Source organism: Pezoporus wallicus, unplaced genomic scaffold, assembly GCF_028554395.1.
Source record: "Pezoporus wallicus isolate ANWC-B61680 ecotype Strahan unplaced genomic scaffold, APGP_CSIRO_Pwel_v1 scaffold_7107, whole genome shotgun sequence".
Taxonomy (NCBI): domain Eukaryota; kingdom Metazoa; phylum Chordata; class Aves; order Psittaciformes; family Psittacidae; genus Pezoporus; species Pezoporus wallicus.
Genome location: NW_026642114.1, coordinates 7,970,496 through 7,991,317, shown reverse-complemented (window position 1 = coordinate 7,991,317; position 20,822 = coordinate 7,970,496). Strand labels below are relative to the sequence as shown.

General features: G+C 45.4%; 1 protein-coding gene across 4 annotated transcripts; it reads left to right on the top strand.

Moving 5' to 3' along the window:
* Nucleotides 1-280: 280 nt before the first annotated feature.
* On the top strand, nucleotides 281-19,589 carry EIF4E2 (eukaryotic translation initiation factor 4E family member 2). Of its 4 annotated transcripts, none has more exons than XM_057427058.1 (8): nucleotides 295-497; nucleotides 1,303-1,417; nucleotides 2,712-2,846; nucleotides 4,810-4,914; nucleotides 7,838-7,990; nucleotides 8,079-8,215; nucleotides 16,372-16,450; nucleotides 19,101-19,589. In XM_057427058.1, exons 1-7 carry the CDS (start codon nucleotides 478-480, stop codon nucleotides 16,415-16,417), a joined length of 711 nt encoding a protein of 236 aa, XP_057283041.1. In that variant the 5' UTR covers nucleotides 295-477; the 3' UTR covers nucleotides 16,418-16,450; nucleotides 19,101-19,589. The 4 variants fall into 4 exon arrangements, with proteins under 4 accessions (XP_057283044.1, XP_057283042.1, XP_057283041.1 ...); XM_057427060.1 differs by lacking the exon at nucleotides 295-497 and adding an exon at nucleotides 729-845; XM_057427061.1 differs by lacking the exon at nucleotides 2,712-2,846 and having other exon boundaries at nucleotides 281-497.
* Nucleotides 19,590-20,822: the final 1,233 nt, after the last annotated feature.

Here is a 20,822-nt window from a genome sequence, read left to right as displayed (position 1 = left end):
GAAGAGAAAAGATAGGATGGTGCCGGGGCTAGGACTTGCTTGTCACCAGAGGAGAAAGGTAGGGCAGGCCCCTTAAAAAGTGACTGACTCTGTACCTACCAGAGACAAATGAACTCCGTGAATAAAATGGCACAGTGCGTGGACCCCCTGGCTGCTCCCATGCCGTGTGAGGCGGCCGCTCGACGCCGCACCTCGCCTCACCTCAAGCCGGTTTCCCGCTTCACGCCACACCCAACATGGTGGCTCTGTCCGCCCACCACACTCAAGATGGCGGCTTTCCCGCAGGGGGGATCCCGGCAGAGTCCGCACTCAAATGGCAACCGGGAGCGTTCTTGTTCCCCTTCCGTCGTCCGCCATACTTACGGCGCCGTGGGGAAGCGCGGGGCACAGCTGACGGAAGCGGCGGAAGGCTTTGGAGATTGGACTCGGCGGGGCGGAAGTCGCTGAGGTGGACGGAGGTGGCGGCAGCGAGCGACGATGAACAACAAGTTCGACGCGTGAGTTGGCGGTGTGGTGTGACCGTCCCCAGTACCCCCGTCACCGCTGCGGAGGGCGGCGAGGCCCAGCGTCCTACCGGCCGCTCCCCTCCCCTCCCCGCCGGCTCGGCGCGGGCTGAGCCGGATGCGATGAGTCACGGGGCCGCGCGCGCAGCTCCGTTCCTGCCCCCCGAGCCCGGCCAGGCCCTGCTCAGGAGGCGCTGCCTGGCTCCGAGGGGTGGGGGCAGGGGTCCGGCGGCGCCAGCCTCTGCTCGCGGCGGAGCGTCCCTCAGCGCGCACGGCCGTGCGGCGGGCCGCCTTTTGGCCCCGTTTTTCCCTCTTCTTTTCCGGCCCTTCGCAAGGAATGGGGTGGGCAGAGGGACCCGTAGGGTTCAGGTGTCTTGCTTGCTTGCTTGAGGGGCTGTCTCTGTGTGCTTAGAGGCGTGGGGAGGTGAGCAGGAGCGAGTCAGCAAAGTTACAGTGACGGGTCTTCCGTGCTTACTTCCTGAGTAGCTAGGGATCCAGACAGGTTGCTGGGGGTGTCTGCGGCGGATAAATGCCTAGTTCGGACTGCTCGAGTTTGTTCTGAAAAAGCATGTTGTTGCCTGCTTGTGCTTTAAAGTATGTGTCTGAGATGCCTGTGATGGACTCTGGGTATGCAAAGTAGTAGTAGATTTTACTGTGTGGGTTGTCAAATGTAGATTTCCAAACTCTGGTAGCCCTTATACTGCAGAGGAGCTAAGAAGCAGAGACTGCTGGGGCTTGGTCTAAACCTCCTCAGCTGTGCAACATAAGACCCACTCTCTTTGTTCTGTTTCTTTATCAGTTTGAAAGATGATGATAGTGGAGACCATGACCAGAATGAGGAGAACAACACACAGAAAGACAGTGAGAAGGAAAAGAACGACCGAGAGAAACCACAGAGTACCACCAAGAGGAAGGTACAGTGCTGGCATCTGCATTCCATTGCTAAGGCATGATGTTGGTGTGCTACAGAGTCAGTCCTCAGTCTAGGGATAAGGAAAATACGTCTTGGTGGGCTGTGGTAGCTTTATGCTCTGTTACTGTTATATGAAGACAGGGGCTACGTTAGCATTTGGATAATTTGCTGTAGGTTTTGGAGGTGGGTGAATGCTCCCTTCACAAACTCAGCTAGTACTCTGCCTGGCTTTTGAATAAAAATGAGAAATAAAGCTTTATTTAAAAAAGAAAATATTAATTTTTGGAAGAGGTTGTAGGGGAAGGGCTGGTTGACAGGGGAGTAGTGGCTTGCAGTTGTTTTACCAGGTTGTGTTTGTGCCACTGTTGTAATAACTCTTGGGGTGAGTCTCTGTATGTGCAGTGTAGCCTAGTTAAGCAGCATATATCCATCCTGTTTCATTTATTATTTTAATCTTGTTCTTAGGAAAACTATTCTGTCTGGAGTAATGCAGTCCTTACAAACTTTCCACAGACAAGAGGAGAGTAGAGACTAAAGCCCTAGTAACTCTTGATACAACATCAAGTGATAGAAGAAAAGGGCTTTTTGGTTCATTTTTATTTTAATGTCAGTTTTGACTCCTGGTCAGTGAGTTCCCATTAAAGTCTTTTGTGCTCATTGGGAGTGTTTTTAATCAGAAATGGGTGTTTTGGAAATTGAAAAATGATCACTACCCACTGTTGGTGATGGGTTCCGCCAAAGCTGACATAACGAGTTCTGAGACTGATCCTCCCAGAGTGTTAGGGTGTTGGTTGCTTGAGGGAGTTGGTGTCACCGAAGAGTTATAATTGCTTTTGAATCATGGTTTGGTATATATGGGTTCTGTTCCTCCCAGAGAAAGAGAGTGTTTGGGGATTTTATTTTTTGTTTTCTTAATTTGAAATAAAACTCTTGCATTGCCCTTTTAGTTTGTCTTTTTCCCTTTGAGACAGGCACAGTTAAGGACTAAAGGAAAATTTAGTAATACTGCCTCTAATAGTTATGGGAGTTGGTTTTTTTACGGCCTTTTTCTGTTATTATTTCCTTAGCCTTCTCTGTGCTGCAGATTTCTAATATTCTTTCGAATAGTCAGCTGCTGTTAGCCTAATCATCCATTTCAGACAATTATCAGAGATTCTGAAAAAAGGAGGGTTAGTTGCTTGTTTTATAGCCTGTGAAGGCAGGAACATGTGGGCTTCTGATGCTACAAATGTAATTTTTCCTATTCTGCTTTTAGAGTGGGTCATAAGGGTAAAGCAAGCTTTTGTGTTCTGCAGGCTGTTGTCCCAGGGCCAGCTGAGCACCCCTTGCAGTATAATTATACCTTCTGGTACTCCAGACGAACACCTGGGAGACCCACCAGCTCACAGAGTTATGAACAGAACATCAAACAGATTGGCACCTTTGCCTCCGTGAGTATATCCCTGTTGTCCCTGTGCACTTGGGCATGACGTGGTCATTGTGGCTGACTTGCTCCCTGTGTGCTAGGAGTACGTGCATGCAGGCTGTGTTCTCTGTTTTGTCAGGAGCAACAAGAGGAGAGTGAATGATATGCCATGACTTAGTATGAGGTCTTGAATTACATTCAGCAGATGACATGTCTTAAGCAGTTCTCCTCTGCCCTGTGCTAGCCATCTGTGCCTGCAGTATTGGTGGTAGCTGAAATAATAATAGAAAGTTAAAAGAACTCCCATGTAGTTTAAAACCACTGGCTGGAGCGGAACTTGACAGATAAGCAAGAGAAGGAAGGAACAGCTTTTCTGGATGCAGTATAGGTAGGAAGCAAAGACAGTACAGTTCCCCACACACACTTCTCCCCTGCCCATACTTCCACCAGTGTGTTTGGAAAAAGCATCTGGTGAAGTGTGTATACAGGCAGCTGGTGACCTGTTTTCTGTCTAGAAGTCATGACTGAGATGCAGTTTGGTGTTACCATGAAGTTTATTAAAAGGCAAGCAGCTTTCCTTTTCCCCTTTGATTCTTTGTCATTGTTTATTCCTGAAATAAACTGAGTGTAAATTTTCAGTCTGTTAAATCAGTGTAGACTTAACATTGATTTTTTTTTTTTTTTAGCTCCTCAGAGGAAGAAAATTAACGTTCTGTTGTCTGCGTCTTGCTGCAAAGAATTTGTGGGTGCTGTTGAAAGTTGGAACTGCTAGATTTCAGTTAGGATGGAGAGAGATTCAGATCTGATAATGTGTTTGGTTCCAAATTCTCTTTAAGGAAGAGGAAGAGCAAGCTTTTGAAATAATTGTCTGAGCCTAAATCTGAGTTCAGATTTATTCTTTACTTTTCAGTAGAAAGCTCTGAAAGATTTTAAGTGCTAACCACTAGAGGGCATATTCACTCGATGTAAGAAGATAATTTCTGTGGTGTGTTTGGATGTGCCTGACAAATGTTTCTGACCCCACCTCAGTCTTGGTTCATAATGTTATTGGTTACAAAAGCAAATTCCTGCCTGGGTGGCAGAGGTCAGAGACTGGAGCAGAATTCCACGTGCTGACCAGGTCATTAAGGTCTCTGATGAGGTACTTGGGATGGTGTCTGGCCCCTCCAGCTTCACCGCTGGTCTGCTTAATAGCTATTGACTTGCAGAGTGGAATCCTCTTAAAATACAGAAATTAGTATAATGTCTTCCAGTGCCGCCTTTTGTTTTAAAGATCCAGCCTCTCTAAAATCCTTTCTTATCCAGAGAATCTTAAAGGGTAAATATGTTATTTTTGAGAATTAGAAAGGTAATTCCCTTGCCTTCCAGCCAAATTGTAGTAGGCACAGGAGTGTCGGAATGGAAATGGGTTAAAGTGAAGTGATCCAACCATGGCAGATTGCAAAAGGAATGTTTCGACCAAAGTTCTAAATGGTTTCTTAAGATCTTAAACCAGCACCAGAATGTGTCTTTTGTCTTAAGACCTGGATAGAGTAAAATTAAATACAAAAAGTGTCTCATTTGAATGCTCCTGAAGTCTCCACAGTTGCAGAGAGCAGTGGTTAATGCAGGGCTAATGTGTGTAGTGTAGAAAGGTAGGTGATGTGCTTGGAAGTTTGAGCAGAAGGACTTATAAGATCTGTTTGCAACTGTTCTCCAGCGCAGCAGTTATCTTGGCACAGTTTTTTTCAAACAAACATCAAGTGACTTTGGAGACACATGTTGAATATTTCAAGTGGTCATCTGGTAGCAGAGCCAGTCAGAAACATGCACTCAACCTCTGATCCTACTACTGCTTTCTGGGTATCCCAATCAGCACCCTTGTGACAAGAAGGTAGAAAAGTGGAAGGTGGCTCTGGCCAGCTGGTGAAGAAATGGAATCCTGTTTCTGTAGGAATCTTGACTGTGAATAGTTTGAGCAGCCTCATGTATGGTTCATGTCATTGCAGGTGGAGCAGTTCTGGAGGTTTTACAGTCACATGGTACGTCCTGGGGACCTGACAGGCCATAGTGACTTCCATCTTTTCAAAGAAGGGATCAAACCTATGTGGGAGGTGAGTTGGAACTCTCATTTCTGCCTTGATATTTTCCCAGAGCATTCTGGAGGGAGTCTTCTATAGTGAAGGGACTCTTGTAATTAAGTGGCCCTCCAGGCTTCTCTTGAGTGCAGTCCTTTCTTCTGGGTTTCCTGTAAACTTGTCAACAGTACTCTCCCATGGAATTAGCAGTCCTGTGACTGCTCTGCTGGCAGAGGGGGAAGGTGCAGAGAGTTCCTAGCTGCACTCCCTCACAGATTGCAGAACTGCCTTTGCCTGTAGGTCCAGAGGCTGTCTGGGCCCTGTTACCTGGAGCCAAAAAAAGAGGGGACCCCAGCTAAGCTCTGTGCTTCCTGGCAGCCCTTTATTATACCTTTGACTGATGACAACAGTGTGGGGCTTTCCTCTAGAAGGGCTGGACCTCTGTAAGCAGAATTCAGCAAAGTTTATAAGAAACTGATTCTCCTTTTTTTCAGGCAAGGAAGGAAAAGGTAGATGTGGTTAAAAGCGTACATCTGTGCATAGAACTGCAGACAGAAAAATGATTTAGCCCTTAATTTGCCTTTTGTTTTTTTCCAGGGCACCTAGTTTGCTTCTGTTCATTCCTATCCAAACCTGTTTAAAAAAAAAAAAAAAAGAAAAAAAGAAAAAGTCTTTGCCAGACAAATCATTTTTCCAGCTCCTGGCTTGCTTCCAGCAATGACCAGTACCATCTACAATATGAGGATTTTATGTATTGCTCTGAAGTACCTAATTATGCTGCTTGGTCCTGAGAAATTTATATGTGACCCTAGTTGGCAGTTATTCTAAGCAAGGTGTTTTATAGCCAGTTACTGCAAATACAATTTATATAAAACGTTTAACCCTCTTTGGACTCCTCATGAGCTGCTCTGGTAGTGTGTCAGCCAGAGAGTCCACAAGTTAATGATTCCAGAATTTCTGTAAAGCATTTCTCTGTAGACATTTTAAGACGGAGGTGGAGAGATTCTTTGGTTTTGCTTCTGGCCCCACTCCCTTTTTGTATTTATAGAAAAGGCTCTGGGATCTTGCTGCTGGCCTTCTCTTTGCTGCTTGCTTCATAGGGCTTTGTTTATATTACTTTCTCTTCCAGACTAATCCTTACTTACTGTCATTCTTATAGGTATGTACATGCTTGTATGTAGCTCTGGTCTTTTTTCTGGATCCATCTGTGCTGTTTCTGGGTGAAGTCAGAAGCACTAGGCATAATGTTCCCCCGTGATTTACTGGGCTGCAGATTATTATTATTCTGGTAAAGGGAAATCAAATGCTTGACTGAACCAAAGCTTGTTTAACCTGAACGAAAACTAACAATAACCATAAAACACACCGTACAGCATCTGCCTCTGATCCCTGTTCTCTTTCTAGCCTTGAACCTGCTTAAACCACCTTTGAAACATTTTGAGCAATACCATTTCTATTCTGACTCCCCTTAGTCACTGTGGAAAGTTTGAGGAGTTAAACCCAACTCCCTGCTTAAAGGCTGTAGGCTAGACAGCTTAATTTTTGGAGTGTGATGTTCACAACTTGGAAAACAAGGGCACTGAGTCAGAAAATAGTTTGCATCTCATGGGAATATATCACATTCCTAGAACTTGTCTTGATTTGGATTTTTCACTATACATGTGGCTGCTGACATGCTTTGAGGCTTATCCCAAGCTGATGCCTTCCACTTTCAATACAGGCTTTAGCACATACCTGAAAAATAGGGGTCTGGTGAATGCTGCTGTTAGGCTGGCACTTCCGTGTTTGCCCAGGATTGCTTTGTTAGCACTTGCTGCCTCTGAGAGCACAGAAATGTTTAGTTTTATCTCAGCCCTAGAAAAGCTGTAAGGCTGAAGTAAAAGTTTGTTTCTTTAAGAATGGTTGAGCTGCCTTACCTAGCATCTTCAAGGTATGTCTCAGCTTGGCAGAGGGGCTGGCTGGTGATTTGACCAGAGATGTCCTGTGTTCTGCAGTCTCCAAGTTATCCTTTGTTCTTCTCTGTTTCTGTCCTAGACCTGTCTTCCCTTTCCCTTCCTAACTGCCACCTCTTTGACTTGTTTCTAGCTCTCTGTCTTTGGCTTTGGTTGGAATTTGATCCCCTCTTGCCTTGTAAGATTGTCCAGCTACAGTGTTGTACAAGAGAAAGTCACAGCATTCTGCACAGAGGAGGAGCTGCTGTTTGACATAGGTGTGCATTCTGTGAAGCAGGGGAGTCTGTAGCAGTTTTCAGCAATTTTTCAGGTGCAACATATGGAATCACAATATTGAGGCGATGGTCTGGATGCTTAGCATACTCTCCTCGTTGCGGTTATTTCCCTGGGTCACCACAGTCTGCAACAAACGTTCAGCTGTATGATGTGTTGATGTTATCAGTGATTCCTAGAGGGTGGCCTGGTCCTTTCTGGGTTAGTACAACTTACGAGCCTGCTCTGCAAATGTGGAGGGAGAGGGTTTATCAACTTTTTGCTTGCTTTTAACTATCACTTCACAAACTCCCTTTCTTCCATGCTCTGTGATGAGGGTTTTTTCCTTGTTTACAAGCAGAACTACATATACAGGGAACTTGTCAGTGGGAGAGTCAGTCTTGTATTTAGGAATAGTTTTAGGGTACTTGCCTCTGATTCTGTATGCAGATTGGTAGGCTGCTGTTAGTGTTTGCTAGTGGGATCAAAACACTAGAGCTCAGGTCTTCAGTGCATGGAGCTTCATCTGGAATGCAGAGTTATTGTTCCAAGTACTTCATATTCAAAGTAAATAGTATACCTCTGTCTTTGTTTTTATGGGGGAGAAGTGAAATGCTTTTGCTTGAAAATACCTCCACTCTGTCCCTTGCCCCACCCAATCAATATCTGCTCCTGTTTGTGGCTCTGCTGTCTTCTGGGAAGCAGAAAAATAGCTAGAAGAAAACAAATCAATTTTTTTTTGCCACTCTTCCTAGGATGATGCCAACAAAAATGGTGGTAAATGGATTATCCGCTTGCGAAAGGGCTTAGCATCACGATGCTGGGAGAATCTCATTCTGGCAATGCTGGGAGAACAGTTTATGGTGGGGGAAGAAATCTGTGGGGCAGTCGTCTCTGTCCGATTCCAGGTAAGCACTTCTGAGAAGTGGCATGTACTTCCATTTGGCAGGGCTACAAAAAATACCCTCTGCTTACCCCTCACATCCTATTCTGTAGGAGGATATTATCTCAATATGGAACAAGACAGCCAGCGACCAAGCCACGACAGCCCGGATACGCGACACGTTACGAAGAGTGCTCAACCTACCTCCCAACACCATCATGGAATATAAAACACACACCGATAGCATCAAGTACGTGTGGTGGTGGGGGGAGGGCCTGCCGCTGGTTGCATGCGTGCTTGAGCAATTTAATGCAGATCACAGGAATTGAAAGAAGTGCTCGTGTGCGTTAAGGCTGTTCACTGCGAACACTAATACGTACAGCAGCATTTATTGCTACTGCTCTCTAAAAGCCAAATATCTGTGTCACTATCGTGCTGCTGTTAGGGATGTTTGATTCTAACAGTAAAATGTTATTTTGAAGTATATAGTCCAGGGCACTTTTAGCAATCCACCCAGCCTGTCACTGGGAGATGGGCAGCCCAGTGTGGGACTGTGACTCAATGTATTCAGAGACAAGATTGCAGTGGGGGGGAACAAGATAATTTGAATAAATAGAGATTCTAGGGAATAAAGTGCGGAAGCTAACTGGGATTTATAGTACCATTAGACTTACAATAAATGGTCTTGGGAAAGTGCTATGTGAATTTACAGTGCTGTACAAATGATTTCTAATCATAATAAATGTCATATATTAAGTCTTCCAGGCCCTGGTGACAGAGGCTCTTTAACAAGACTAGAAGATCACGGTGCACAGAGAGGACAGCTGTATTTTTAAATAAACCTATTATAGCTTACCATACCAGGCCATTCAGGGTGACTTTTATATTCCACAGAGTGACAAAAGATCACTTATATAGGTATTAGTTAGAGGTGAATAATGTATTTTTTCCTTTTGTTTTTCTTAGATGTATTATAAACCAATACACTGATTAGTAAATTCGTATTAAAGTATATTGGGTTAAATTAACACTTGAAAAGGTGTACCTAGAAAAAGAGGTGAAAAAAATTTAAAAGACATTGATAGAGCAGTGAGCTTGCCAATCTAGCTCAATCACGGTGCAAGTACCTTTCATGACTTCCATTGTGCTAGTTTGTCCTCTCCACATAATGATTCTGTCATCAGTGTGCTGTCAAACAGTTTTGAGATCAGTCCTGATTTTAGCAGACAGCTAACTTCCAGTTGTAACCAGTTTTGAGTGTGGGTCACAAGGTGCAGAGGTCTTGTTTAACCGCCTGTAGGCAGCTAGTGTTTCATGTGGCCCTCCCTCCTTCCTGTGTGTGTGGAGAATGAGGTGATTCTTTTTACGATTTTTGCCGGTAACGTTTTTCGTGCGCTGTTTGCCAGGAGAGGGCACTATCGACTATCTGTCCGTGTTACGAGTTAGCAAAGTGCTCGTGTGGACACACAACAGGATATTTTACTCCTGTTCAGCAGTAGCTGACTACGGACTGTGGTGATGTGGCTTTGTGGTGGGAGGAGGGAGGTGTCTGACTTCTCTCAGTCTCTGTAGTAAAAGCTGTGCACTGAGCCAACTGCCCTAAGCTGTGGTGGTGGTTTGTATAACAAGTTTAGAGGGAAAATGATGTGCCCTTTCCCTTATAAGCTATAGCCACCAGCATCTCCTAGCACAGAGAATGCTATTACAGCGATGTTTGTAACTGTTCTTGCTCCGACAGCTGTCAGTCCTTGAGTGATGATGCATCCGATATCACGGTCAAAAGTTTCATTTTGTGCTGCTGAAGTATGGTGCAAAACGAGCTTGTCCAAGAATAACAGGTGTTTGAAGAATCAAGTTTAGTAGCTCAGACTACAGCTGGGAGCAATTCTTAAGTAGAGGCTGACTGACTTGTCTCCTGCTTATTTTCTGTGGGTAGGAGGCATAGTCAGAAGTTGCTTTGGTGGTGCCCAAATGAAGTAGATCTAAGCAATTAACCTTCTGCCATGTAAGGGATCACAAGAGTTGTTTTTTTTTTTTTTGTTTCCCATTGCCTTGCTTGAGCTGCAGCAGTCTGATTGCAGTGCAGTCCTCCATCTCTTTCTAATGGCACTGGTGTAAATTCAGACCAGAACTGCTTGTCAGTGGAGTTGCTGCTTGGACTGACTGCTTGTGCCTTTCTTGCGTTGTGCCAGCAGGCAGCAAGTGGCAGCAGCTGCAGAGAGGTGACAGTGCCTGCTTTGTTGACAGAGAAGAGCAGGACAGCCCCAGCTATCAGTCTAACTCTGCTTGGCTATGCTTCATATCGTTAAGGTTCTCTCGCTAATGAAGGATCTCTTGTGTAACTAGTTCTGTCTTCTGTAAAGTCTGGCTCCTTTTCCTCACCCATCTATCAAGCCCTGTTGAAATACTGTCCATCATGAATAAACTCCACTTATGCTGTGCATGTACCATGTGATTTATGACTTGGGAGGGCTTTCCAGCCAGCACTCCATGTTCACACTCTGACTGTGTTTTATGAAAGGCTCTAATGGAAGAGCTGGGCTGTAGGCTTTGTCAGAGCTGCCTTTCTAGGGGGGCTCATGGCATTTTTCATTTGTATGGGCTGCATCTCTCCACTAGAGCTCTGCTCATGTGCAGGGTTTGATTGGCATTGATTGTGCTTCAGGGAAGGGAGAATGCTTAGCAAGAAAAGAACAGGCGTTTCTCAAAACCTTGACTTCTAGGTAGTGAATTGACCTGGATTAGCTTTTGACACACTGTAAATGAACACTTCTGTTGAAATTGCTAGCATGCCCATCACTGTGGAACCTGAGCCCTGTGTTTCAGGTTTTATATATTCCTTTTGTGATGATGCATTTCATATTAAATCATTTTTAGACACCATTTTTCATGTGTTGCCAGTGAGGCTGCAGCCCCTTTGTTTCAGAAAGCGGTGGTGCTGCCAAGCTGCATTTGAAAAGTATCTGTTGCTTCACAGCTATTCCAGGGAGCTATTCTGCATTCTGTCCTTTCTGCTCTCAGTGGTGGGGCTTGTGCATTTAGCTAGATAAGCAGATCTTTCATTGCAATTTTCCAGTGTTTGTCCTTTTTCTTGCTTGTGATACCGACAAGCTGCTAAATCCCAGTGAGTGGAAGGGTCAGCCTAGTGTGTATTAATTTCCAATCTTGCTAGAAGAGCTAGAACAATCTCTTGGACTGTCTTTAGTTCCAGGGGATTTATAGTACTTTAGACTTCATGGCGCTGAGCACCTGAAAAGAACATATGTGACGTTTTGTGGGCTACCTTGTTTCAGTAGTTGGAGAGAAATTGCTTCTCTTTGTTCCCTTGGAGGCGAACTGAGAGAGGTGCACTTGGATGTGGTGGACCACTTAATAGGTTCTGTTTGTCAGCATTGTTAACCTTGGATGTGACGTGGTCCAGCAGTGACAGTAGGTTATGGCCAGTGGCACTCCCTGTGGTTTGGAAATAAGGAAAAAAACCCTCAAAACAAAAAGACTTCTTGCTTTTGCTGCCTTGGGAGGTGCACTGTGCTTTTAGCAGAATATTGGTAGTCACAGCCTGGTCATGTTTCAGTGAAGCGACTGAAAATATTCAGGTATCTTTAGCAAGTGAATGTGCAGTTAGGAGAGGGGTGGGGGGGAAGCGATCACTGTAAAGTTTGAATTTTTTTTTTTTTTTTGAGTGTTGCAGCATGAAGTACTTGCCTGTCTTGCATGCAATACACCTTTGCCCTGTGTTCAGAGCTCTCGCCTGCAGCACCATGCAGGAATCCCAGGCAAATTCAACATTGTTTCAGAAGCCAGGAGAGAGCAGACTTGTGGCCATACAGCAGGCTGCCACTGCGCGGGCTGGTCCGGAAATATTTTGGATGCTGTGTGGCTTAATGGATTGTCCTGTCAGCTCTAAAGCAAGGCTGGTTTTTCTGAAAACAAAGCTTCAGTTATTTGTAAGAGCTTGCTGCAGTGAGAGCTGAGCAGGGTATAAAACTATCCTTTCCTTTTAAAGTCACCACTGATAACTAATGGGAAGGCTCAAATAAATGGGAAGAGCAGTTGATCTTAATAGGGCTGGCACTGGGTTCATTTCACAGCAGACAGTTGGAGGAAATGGCCTCAGACTGTATTTTAGCTATGAAGCAAGCAGATATCCAATGGAGGGAATAAGGGCATATGCTATAAGAAGTCTGCGGGGCAAGGTTCTCACAACAAAAAAGTGAGAAATGTCAAAAAAGTGGGGACTGAGGAAGAGAAATCCCCATGGAAGTGATGGGTGGTGGGGAAGATTATAAGTATTTGTGAGACAGTGAGCTGGTGGTGGGGTGCTTGTGAGAAGTCTCTGTTCCTTTACATCAGAGTTCAGCTAATTCTGTAATTGTTCTGGTTTTATAGCCCTGCTTCCCATTTGCTTACTAATTTCCAAAACCTGAGGAGAACTAAGTGCTGCTGTCCTAGCTGTCATCTTTGGTTTTAACTGTATCTCAGATGGCATGGGCAGGGTTAACCTGATCCAAAATTAGGCAGTTTGGAAACAAGGCCCCTACACACTGATGCCTGTCAGTGGAAGGCAGATTGCCTTGGGTGCTGCCATCTTTAGAGAGCTGCATCGTTTCACCTTCAGTCTTCAAGTCTAAGAGCTAAAGAAGAGTGGTGAGGTTCCAGATCTGATAGCTGTCCTCCTCTCCCAAGTCTCTGCAACACTGGCTTAATTCATTTATCACTCCATTCTCCAGTTCCAGTAATATTGCCAGGTCCTGCAAGTCTAAGAGCACTTCCGTAGACCTGGGCTTTGAAATCATGGATTCATTGATTGTTTTCTGTCACCATAGATGTATGCTTTATTCAGAAGTGTCCATGACTTTGTAAAACATTTGCTTATCTTGGTAGCCCATCCCTTACCAAAGGAAATGACTGTAACGTATTTCTTTCATATTTCTTTTCAGTTCAGATGTGTTCATTTCAAAGTCATGATGGCTTCCTTATTTGTCTTTTCCCCAGATACTGCCAGATATGTGAAAGAATTATTTCAGGATAGAAGAATATCCTAGATTTTTTTCAAGCTATTAGTTTTCAGGCCTGTCACAAAGTGTCTCTGAATGAATCCCAAACACTCTGGTATAACATGAGGAGCACCCAGGAAGAGGCCGTGCTCCTCTGGACACCATACCTGCAAAGTGTAGTGAGTGTTCAGCATCCTGAGAAATGGCATGCAGGCAAGCAGAAGGGACAGACGTTGGTGACTGTTGTGAGGATAGCATGCACAGTGAGCTCTCTGTCTTCTTTTGTAGCTGGGTAAGGCAATAGTAAGGAGGCAGGACTGCACAGGGAAGCACTGAAGGGGAACTGCTAGGATTTAAAGATTGAGCGTGGTTGGAAAAAACAGCGAGTGCTGCTTGCACAATGATGATTTGGAAAGTCCCTTGAAGTGGATGTGGTTGCTCTTCCTCTTTTTGTGGGGGTCTCTGATACTGGCTCCTTTTTGCCTCTTTTTTTTAATCCCAGTTTACTTGATGGGATTAAAGGGAGCCCTGCCTGCATCCTGACCCTGGGCAAGGGTGGGTAAGGTGGGAAGTTTGAGCAGTTGTGGGGTAGGAGTGAGTGTGGAAGGACAGCTCTAACTAGCTTTATTTAGCCTACTAATGTTTCCATTTCCCATCTGTTATCTGGGAATAACCTAAGTGTTGGGGATCAATTCACTGACTATCTGATCTCTGCGCAGACAGTATAGCAATAAGGTACTAAAAATGTCTATACATAAAAATAACCTCTTAGACTGTCTGGCACCGTGCCTTTGGCACATCACAGGTCATAAAATTCTGCCAGACAAATTTAACTGGCAGCCTTGTTCGGTTCGAAATGGAGAGCAGTTTGCTCTGCTAGCATAGTTTAGGTACATTAGGGCAGGCACATCCTGGTGGATTTTTTCAGTCAAGTCAGCAGATAGTTGGAGTAATTAGGACTATAATATGTATGAGGGTCTTGGCTTAAAAATTCTTGGCTGGAAGAGCTTTTTCGCTGTCTGTGAGAAGGACTTGGCACCTGAAGGACTGTGTGCATGATGTTATTGGATGTTGGAACAGGGAACTCCTTGGTTTGAAAGGGGTAATAAATTATTGATTGCATTGACAAATAATCTGCCCTTGTGTCCTTTCTGCAGAGAACAGAAGTTACAAGTTTGGGGGGAACTGTTGGAGGGGAAAGAGAAAAGATGTGCTTATGGGTGATAGAAGTGTGGTAATATGGTGTGGGAGGTTGGAGGGGAGGCATGAAGGCAGAGCCTTTTTGACAAGGCTGGAGATTTGCATAGCTTTCCAAACTGTATCCAGCAGCTTAAGAGGGCTTCAGATCGAGAGCTTCTCTCTCCCCAACCTTCTTTTGGAGGGAGGCAGCTGTACCCACAGTGTCTGGTACCACGTGCTGACTGGGTGAAATGGGTAGTTTTCCTTTCTCTGGAAAATTTTGTGGCCCTGAAGGGTGCTGTGTTTGGGGAGACTTGCTGGGAAGAGTTCCCATGTAGGGCCTTCTGTGCTGTTGCCTTGCTTGTGGGGTTTCTGATCTCCAAGCAGCTAACTGCTGTACATCAAGCTGAGCTGCAGGTCTGTCCTGGTGTACTAATGCACCACAGCATTATGTCCTGTGTGCTTTGCTGTTGTATCTGCAGCACCCTTTGCTGTCTTTCTCCATCCTGTTCCCTTTGGTTTCAAGAGGTCATGACTGAGGATCAGCTAGAGATACCATGTAGCTTTGGGACTCCTGTGACTGTTCCTTGTCCGTCCTAGTCAAGATGAGGAGGATTTTAAGCTACCATGGATGGAGGGGGATTGAGGAGAAAACCTAGCTAGTTATAGCTAGGGTTTCTTTTAGACAAGCTGATCATCTTGGTAGTCCACAGGACCCTGTGCCTTGGGGGCTGTGGAGATTTAGTTGCTTCTTGGAAGTTTTGTCAAATCAGTTTTAAACTGGGAAGAAGAACTGGAGTGTTTTGCCCCTTACCAGGCTTGTACTGGTGATGCTGAAGTCAGTGATTTTAGGATTTCACCTTCAGTGCTTTTAAAAGAGGGATCTGCTGTCCTGTGGTCTGGGAAGGCAGCATCACAAATTCCAAGCTCTGTACCTGAGTGTCAAGCTTCTTGCTTGTGACCTCTTTGTTGGTTTCCCAAGAAGGCCGCCTGTACCTGGTGTACAGACTTCTGGAGTGCAGTGACAGGCACTCTGCCAGTATACTTTGTGTTTATTTGAGCTGTGACTCTGCTGGGAAAGAGCATATGACACGTGAGAGGTTTTTGCAAATGCTGATTGGGAGCTTGACTCTGAGGCTCAAGTGAGAGCCAGGCTGGAGATCTGGTTTTGGCACAGATGCCGAGTAATATAAGATTTCCATTTCTGGACTTTCCTGTTGTGTTGCAGTGGCCTGATGAGGCAGTGTAAGAACAAGATGTGAGGGAGCTGCTAGGTACCAGCACAAAATCTGCAGGGGTGATCTGGGTTTGACTGACCTAGGCTCCCTTTAAGGTCCCTCCAATTCCATGGGACTCTCTGGGTTCAGTAAATGGCTTGTGATGTGTTGTAGGCACCAGCACTCTTTTGCTGGGCATGGAGAACTATGAGGTTCTTTGATGTTTCTGATCCCAGAAGATAATAGTCACGCTCACATTAACCTTGGCATCTTTTCCCTGAGAGGGCTTTCAGTATGCTGCCTCTGTAAAACAGACAGCAATTTTTCAGTCTGCTAGCTTCACCCGTCACTAACATTCTCCACTGGGGAATGCAGTGTTAGGCCTGTCCCTCTAACTTATCTGAAAACATTTTCATTTCAAATAGCTGTAATGTTTTTACTGGGTCATCATTAACAGTGCAGGTTTACAATAGGAAATGAGACTCTGTAATGAGAATTGGATTCTGCTGCCTGATCGAAGAATTTTGTAATAACTAAGATGTGTGGCATTAGAAGAAACCCCTTTTGGGGGGATTACTGAATACGCAGGTATCTGGTGGAGCACAAGGCCAATAATTGGCTGAGTTTAACCAGCCAAGGAATGTGATAATCCTGCAGAAAGACGTAACATCAGCTATTTTATTAGCAATAGGAAATGGATATTCCATTTGTGACTGGGAAGGTCATACCTGTCTCTGGGTATTAATGTGGCTACATCACCAGCAGCCAGTGGGAACGCTTCATGTCTGTGCAGAACGTTAAAGCTGCCTTGCGCTGTCAGATGTTTGGCTGGGTTTTAAGGATGCTTCTATCCACCAGGGCTATCAGAGAATATTGCCTTGCTCTCTGAAGGCAAGTGCCTTTCAAACGCCATTGAATGTTTCTGCTCTTGTTAAAAATTAAGAAGCCTTTGATCTGAAGTGCTGGTTTTTTGTTTTTGTTTTGTTTTGTTTTTTTTCCCTCTGGCTTGCCAGGGCCTGGGAGGAGTTTCATGGCCTGGTGAACAGCAGTGGCCGCTGATCCAACGCTCCCCCTCCCTCTGTCACACCCAGGGTAGGGCCTCATCTTTCTTCCTATGTGACTTTGTGGCATACCTCTCAGCTTCCAACTCTCTACCCATGGGCTGGTATGTTCTCTTGCCTTTGGGCCTCGTGGTGGGCCCATTCTGATATTGGCTCTTTCTCAAAGGTAAAAATGATTTATTATTCTTTTATTTTATTTTTTTTGACCAAATACCAACATTCACTACGGTCTCCATTCATGCAGCATTTTCTGCTGTTTTGGTGCTGTGTGCTATTGTGCCAAAGTGCCCTTCCTCTGTGCAAAGCACCTGTATCCAGACCTGATCCCAGGAGGCTGAGAGGTATGTCTTCAGCTTGGGTCTATTGCCTAGGGTTAACTGTAAGCAGATATGGAGTGGTAAATGAATGCTAAGCACATCCATGTGATAGACACAGAGCGAGGTGCCTGGAGCTTGGTATACGTGCCTTTGCGCTTGACAGTGGGTCGGAGCAGAATAAATTAGTCTGTCAATAAAAGCTTGTTCAGGAAGGACACACAGTAGCTACTGTATTTAGAAGAAATAATGCTGTGGCTAATGAGATGAAACCACCCGCTACTTCTGGTAGCGACACCCAACCACGGGCAGAGAAAATAGCCAAGGTGAGCTCAGGGCTGTTGAGAGCCTCGCAGCTCACATTGGTTTTCCCCTCCAGTGCCCGCTTCCATGATTGCAGGCCCTCTCTTTAAAAATGGCTAGCAGGAGGCCTGGCAGTGCAAGTTGTGTTTGGTTGTAGCCAAATGGGATTGCTGCACTGCTGACTGCCAGAGCAGAAGAACCTGCTGGAAGGAAGCATTACATTGCCCAGTTCCCACCCCATGGTGGTAGGTAGCTGCTCCCAACATAGCTCAGCTCTGAGGGGCCACTGTGGATCCCAAAACTTCCTCCACAACTTTGGTCAAGCAATGTTATCATAGTTTGGAATTGTGTGAAAATAGTATCTGTCTTTCCTCACACATTTTTTGTGTGGATAAATGTTACAAAATGTTACGCAGGCATCTAGTAGTGGTGTTATTGTTAGATGACATTCAAGTGACCTTCCAGAAGAAGAAACCAGCTCACTTCATGAAATTCCAGTTTCAGAAGGCAGTAAATGTGCCAAGTGTATCAGAAAACAGTGAGAGAGTTGACTTAGCTGTCAACTGCATTGGGTTACCTGTGCTGAGCTGGGAGAGTAGAGATGAGCAGAGGGCCTGTGGCACCCCAATAAAGGCGAAAGAAGTATGGAAACCTGTCCAAGAAAGAGCTAACTGAGGTGTGCCATCCTCCCGAGATAGGTGGCATGAATGAAAGTACAGTAAGGTATAGAAAGCCAAACCATCGTTGCAAATTAACCAGAATCCAGTTAATGAATCCTGAATCATGTTCCCAAATGGCAGCACAGCCTATTTTGCTGGCAAGTGCAAAGGTAAACCCCAGTCTTATGCAGATGGCCTCCAGCATGGTTTTTGCTATCATTTCATAGCAGAGTAACTTGTTTAACTCTCTAAAGAGTGTTTTTTTTACTTCCTTCTGTTCCTCCAGCCTGCCTGCTGGAGGTGTTCCAGCATGCACTGTGCTGTGATGTTAAAGCTACTGTGCAGCTCTTAGCAGCACAGTAGCTTTAAGCTTGAGTTTAGTTTAAGCTTGAGTTAGCTTAAACCCATGCTAACTCAAAGGTTTAAGCAGGATTTTACAGTCCTGCAGAGCACCTCGCTCCTGAAACCACTCTCCTTACTCTTCAACACAGCTCTGCCAATTTGGTGTGGTATGTGCTGTGGTGTCCCTAGATATTTGGTTTGGGTAACTTATTGCCTGTCCCTGTTACAGGAACAATGCCAAACCTATCCTTGCAAAATAATTATCTCGTTTATTTCCATTTGAGTTTAAAACCCACATCACCTTTCCATTAATGTGTAAGTATGCTTTGCCTGTTGCTGCTGCTCAGACACTAGCAGTAAGCATTAACACAGGTTTCTGTAACCTGCCCCATCTTCAATTGCTGCCGTGTGCTGCAAGACTATACAAATGAAGGTTGTGGACTAGCAATCCGTTCTTTGTCAGTAGCCTTTGTGACTCACATGATTGTACTCACGCGAGTAAAAGCTGCTGAAGAAACTCTTCTATTTAAATATGAGGGAAATGTCCTTTTAAGATTAAATATTCTTATAAGGTAGAGACCAGAAAGCTAAACTTGTTGACAGCATAACAAAAGGAGCCTAAACATGAGGGACAGAGGCAGGAGGAAGTTGGACTGATGGCATATTTGTGCTTCAAGCAGAATCCCTGAGGATAAATGTTTGGGAAGCAAGAGATCTTGCTGTTTAAACACCAGAATCTGTCAGGGAGGTTTCCAGAGTCTGTCATCTGCTTTGGTCACAGGAGATGGCACCTTTTTTCGGTTTGTGGTTTGGTTTTTTTTCCTTCCCAATGAACAGGGATGTACCAGGATCTCCCTGTATTCTAAGTGTTCTGGAGCAGCAGGTTGATTTACGTGAAAAGTCTCTAGTTAGAAAGCAGATCTGCTTAGTAGGTTTAAAGTGCACTGATTCTGAGCCACATGCTGGGATGGCAACCTTGGTAGCCGTGGTGGGTGGAATGGGAGGGGTGCTGTGACCTGAAGGAATGCACACTTTTAACCTCTTTCTTCGCTCTGTTTTCCAGGGATAACTCCAGCTTTCGAAACACAAAAATCACATTGTGAGAACAAGAGTTGGCACTCAGCTCCTCTCTCCGTGTTGAAAGCACTGAGAGGTCTCCACCAGTGCCCTCCGACCTCTGAAGGGACTCATGGGCCACTCTCGCGCGCTCCTCCTTGGAGGAAGGATCCATCTGAAGCCCTCCAGCAGCGGTGACAATAGAGGCCGATTTTGTCATACACAAACTTTTTTTTTAGCAGTGGGGCGGGAGGCCAACCTTTCAATTAGCAGTGTGCCCTTGGGGCCGCATCTTGCAGCACTTTCCGCTCTTTCTCTACATGGCATGCAGGATCTCTGGGATTCTGCCACAACATCAGAGCCTTCTGCTAAGGGATACCAGTATTACAAATCTCTGCAGCTGGGAGGAGCTTCCCAGTTGAGAGTCAGCCCTGTGGTTTTCAAATGCCCCCTTTCTGCTCTGCCAATAAATTATTGGGTCTCTTTGTTTCTTTCAGTCTCTCTTTGTTTTTGGCTCTAAAAGTCAGTAGAATGGTATTTCTCTAGGCTGTGGGAAGGCACCAGGCCTGCTTCTGCCAGCTTCATATAGCATCTTCCCCCGAGCTGCCCCCCTACATGAAGCAGCAAAGCACCCCTTGTGCTGGTAGTCGCCAAACTTTGCTGTATTTGTGAAATTATATGGGCAGACAAGTTATAGATGTAATATCTTGCTTAAAAGATGAGATTCTTGCTTTGTGTTTGCCAGTTCTTCATATTCCCAGGTCACCAGTGACTTTCATGCAGCCCTATTTGTTGGGGAGAGGGGTACAAGCTTCTTTTAAACTAGGACAAGGAGCTGTTTGGTGTCACTTAGTTCCCTTGATTCTCACTGCCTTGGTGGAGAGTCGGCAATGCAGCCTTGTGCTGGATCCAAGGAAAAGCTGAATGCAGGGCCATATGTGCTTCTGGGGTGCACTGAGCTTTCCAAGTCTCTGGCCACCTTGGGAAACTGGAATACCAGTGGGTGTAGCAGAAGAGGGTGATGGCTCAGGCTGGCAGTTATAGCCCCATGAAGGCTGTGACCAGAAGAGGGCTTGCAAGTGCCCCTGTTTCCTGTGTTCTGGGGTGAGACTAGACTGGTGGGTTGTTGCTTAGAAAGCCAGCATGGGTGCGATTCGAATGCCACAGAAATAGGAGCTAATTATCCTCTGATTCTGCTTCACTACAATGCTAATTGTACTCATTAACAGCTCCAGTCTTTTCTGCTTTTCCTTGGGGAATTGCACAATTGCCTTTTATTTTTAATTGAGCCTTTGCACTGGGCCCAGGAGGAGAGGCTGTGGCAGGAGATGGAGCACATCTCCTGCCCTATGTGCTCTGTGCAGTCCCCCAGGAGAAGAGGCTGCTTGGGCCAATTTGGTTGTGACCGTCGAACTAGCGGCCCATGTCTGGTACAATTACCAGCCTTGGGGACCAGGAGACCTTCAGCCTCATGACTGCGATTGCAAATTCCTCATGTTACTGTTGAAGTCCAGACTGAAAGCAAACAGGGCTCACAGAGAAAAGTTTAGATCTTCAGTCTTCTGAAGCATTTGTTTTCTGCATTGCAGGTATCAGCCCTGGGCTGCCTCTAGGAACATTCAGAGCACTGATAGCAATGGCTGCTAACCCCACAGGCAGTTTGCACCTGCTGGCACCTGGCTAGGTAGGGGGCAGGGCAGTTCCCTGGACTGTGGTGGCATTTCTGTCT

Excerpts from the sequence above, each read along its gene's own strand:
- EIF4E2 (XM_057427058.1), top strand. The coding sequence starts at position 478 with ATGAACAACAAGTTCGACGC. Across the intron at positions 1,418-2,711 it reads AGAGTACCACCAAGAGGAAG|GCTGTTGTCCCAGGGCCAGC; the intron begins GTACAGTGCTGG and ends TGTGTTCTGCAG. Across the intron at positions 7,991-8,078 it reads TCGTCTCTGTCCGATTCCAG|GAGGATATTATCTCAATATG; the intron begins GTAAGCACTTCT and ends CCTATTCTGTAG.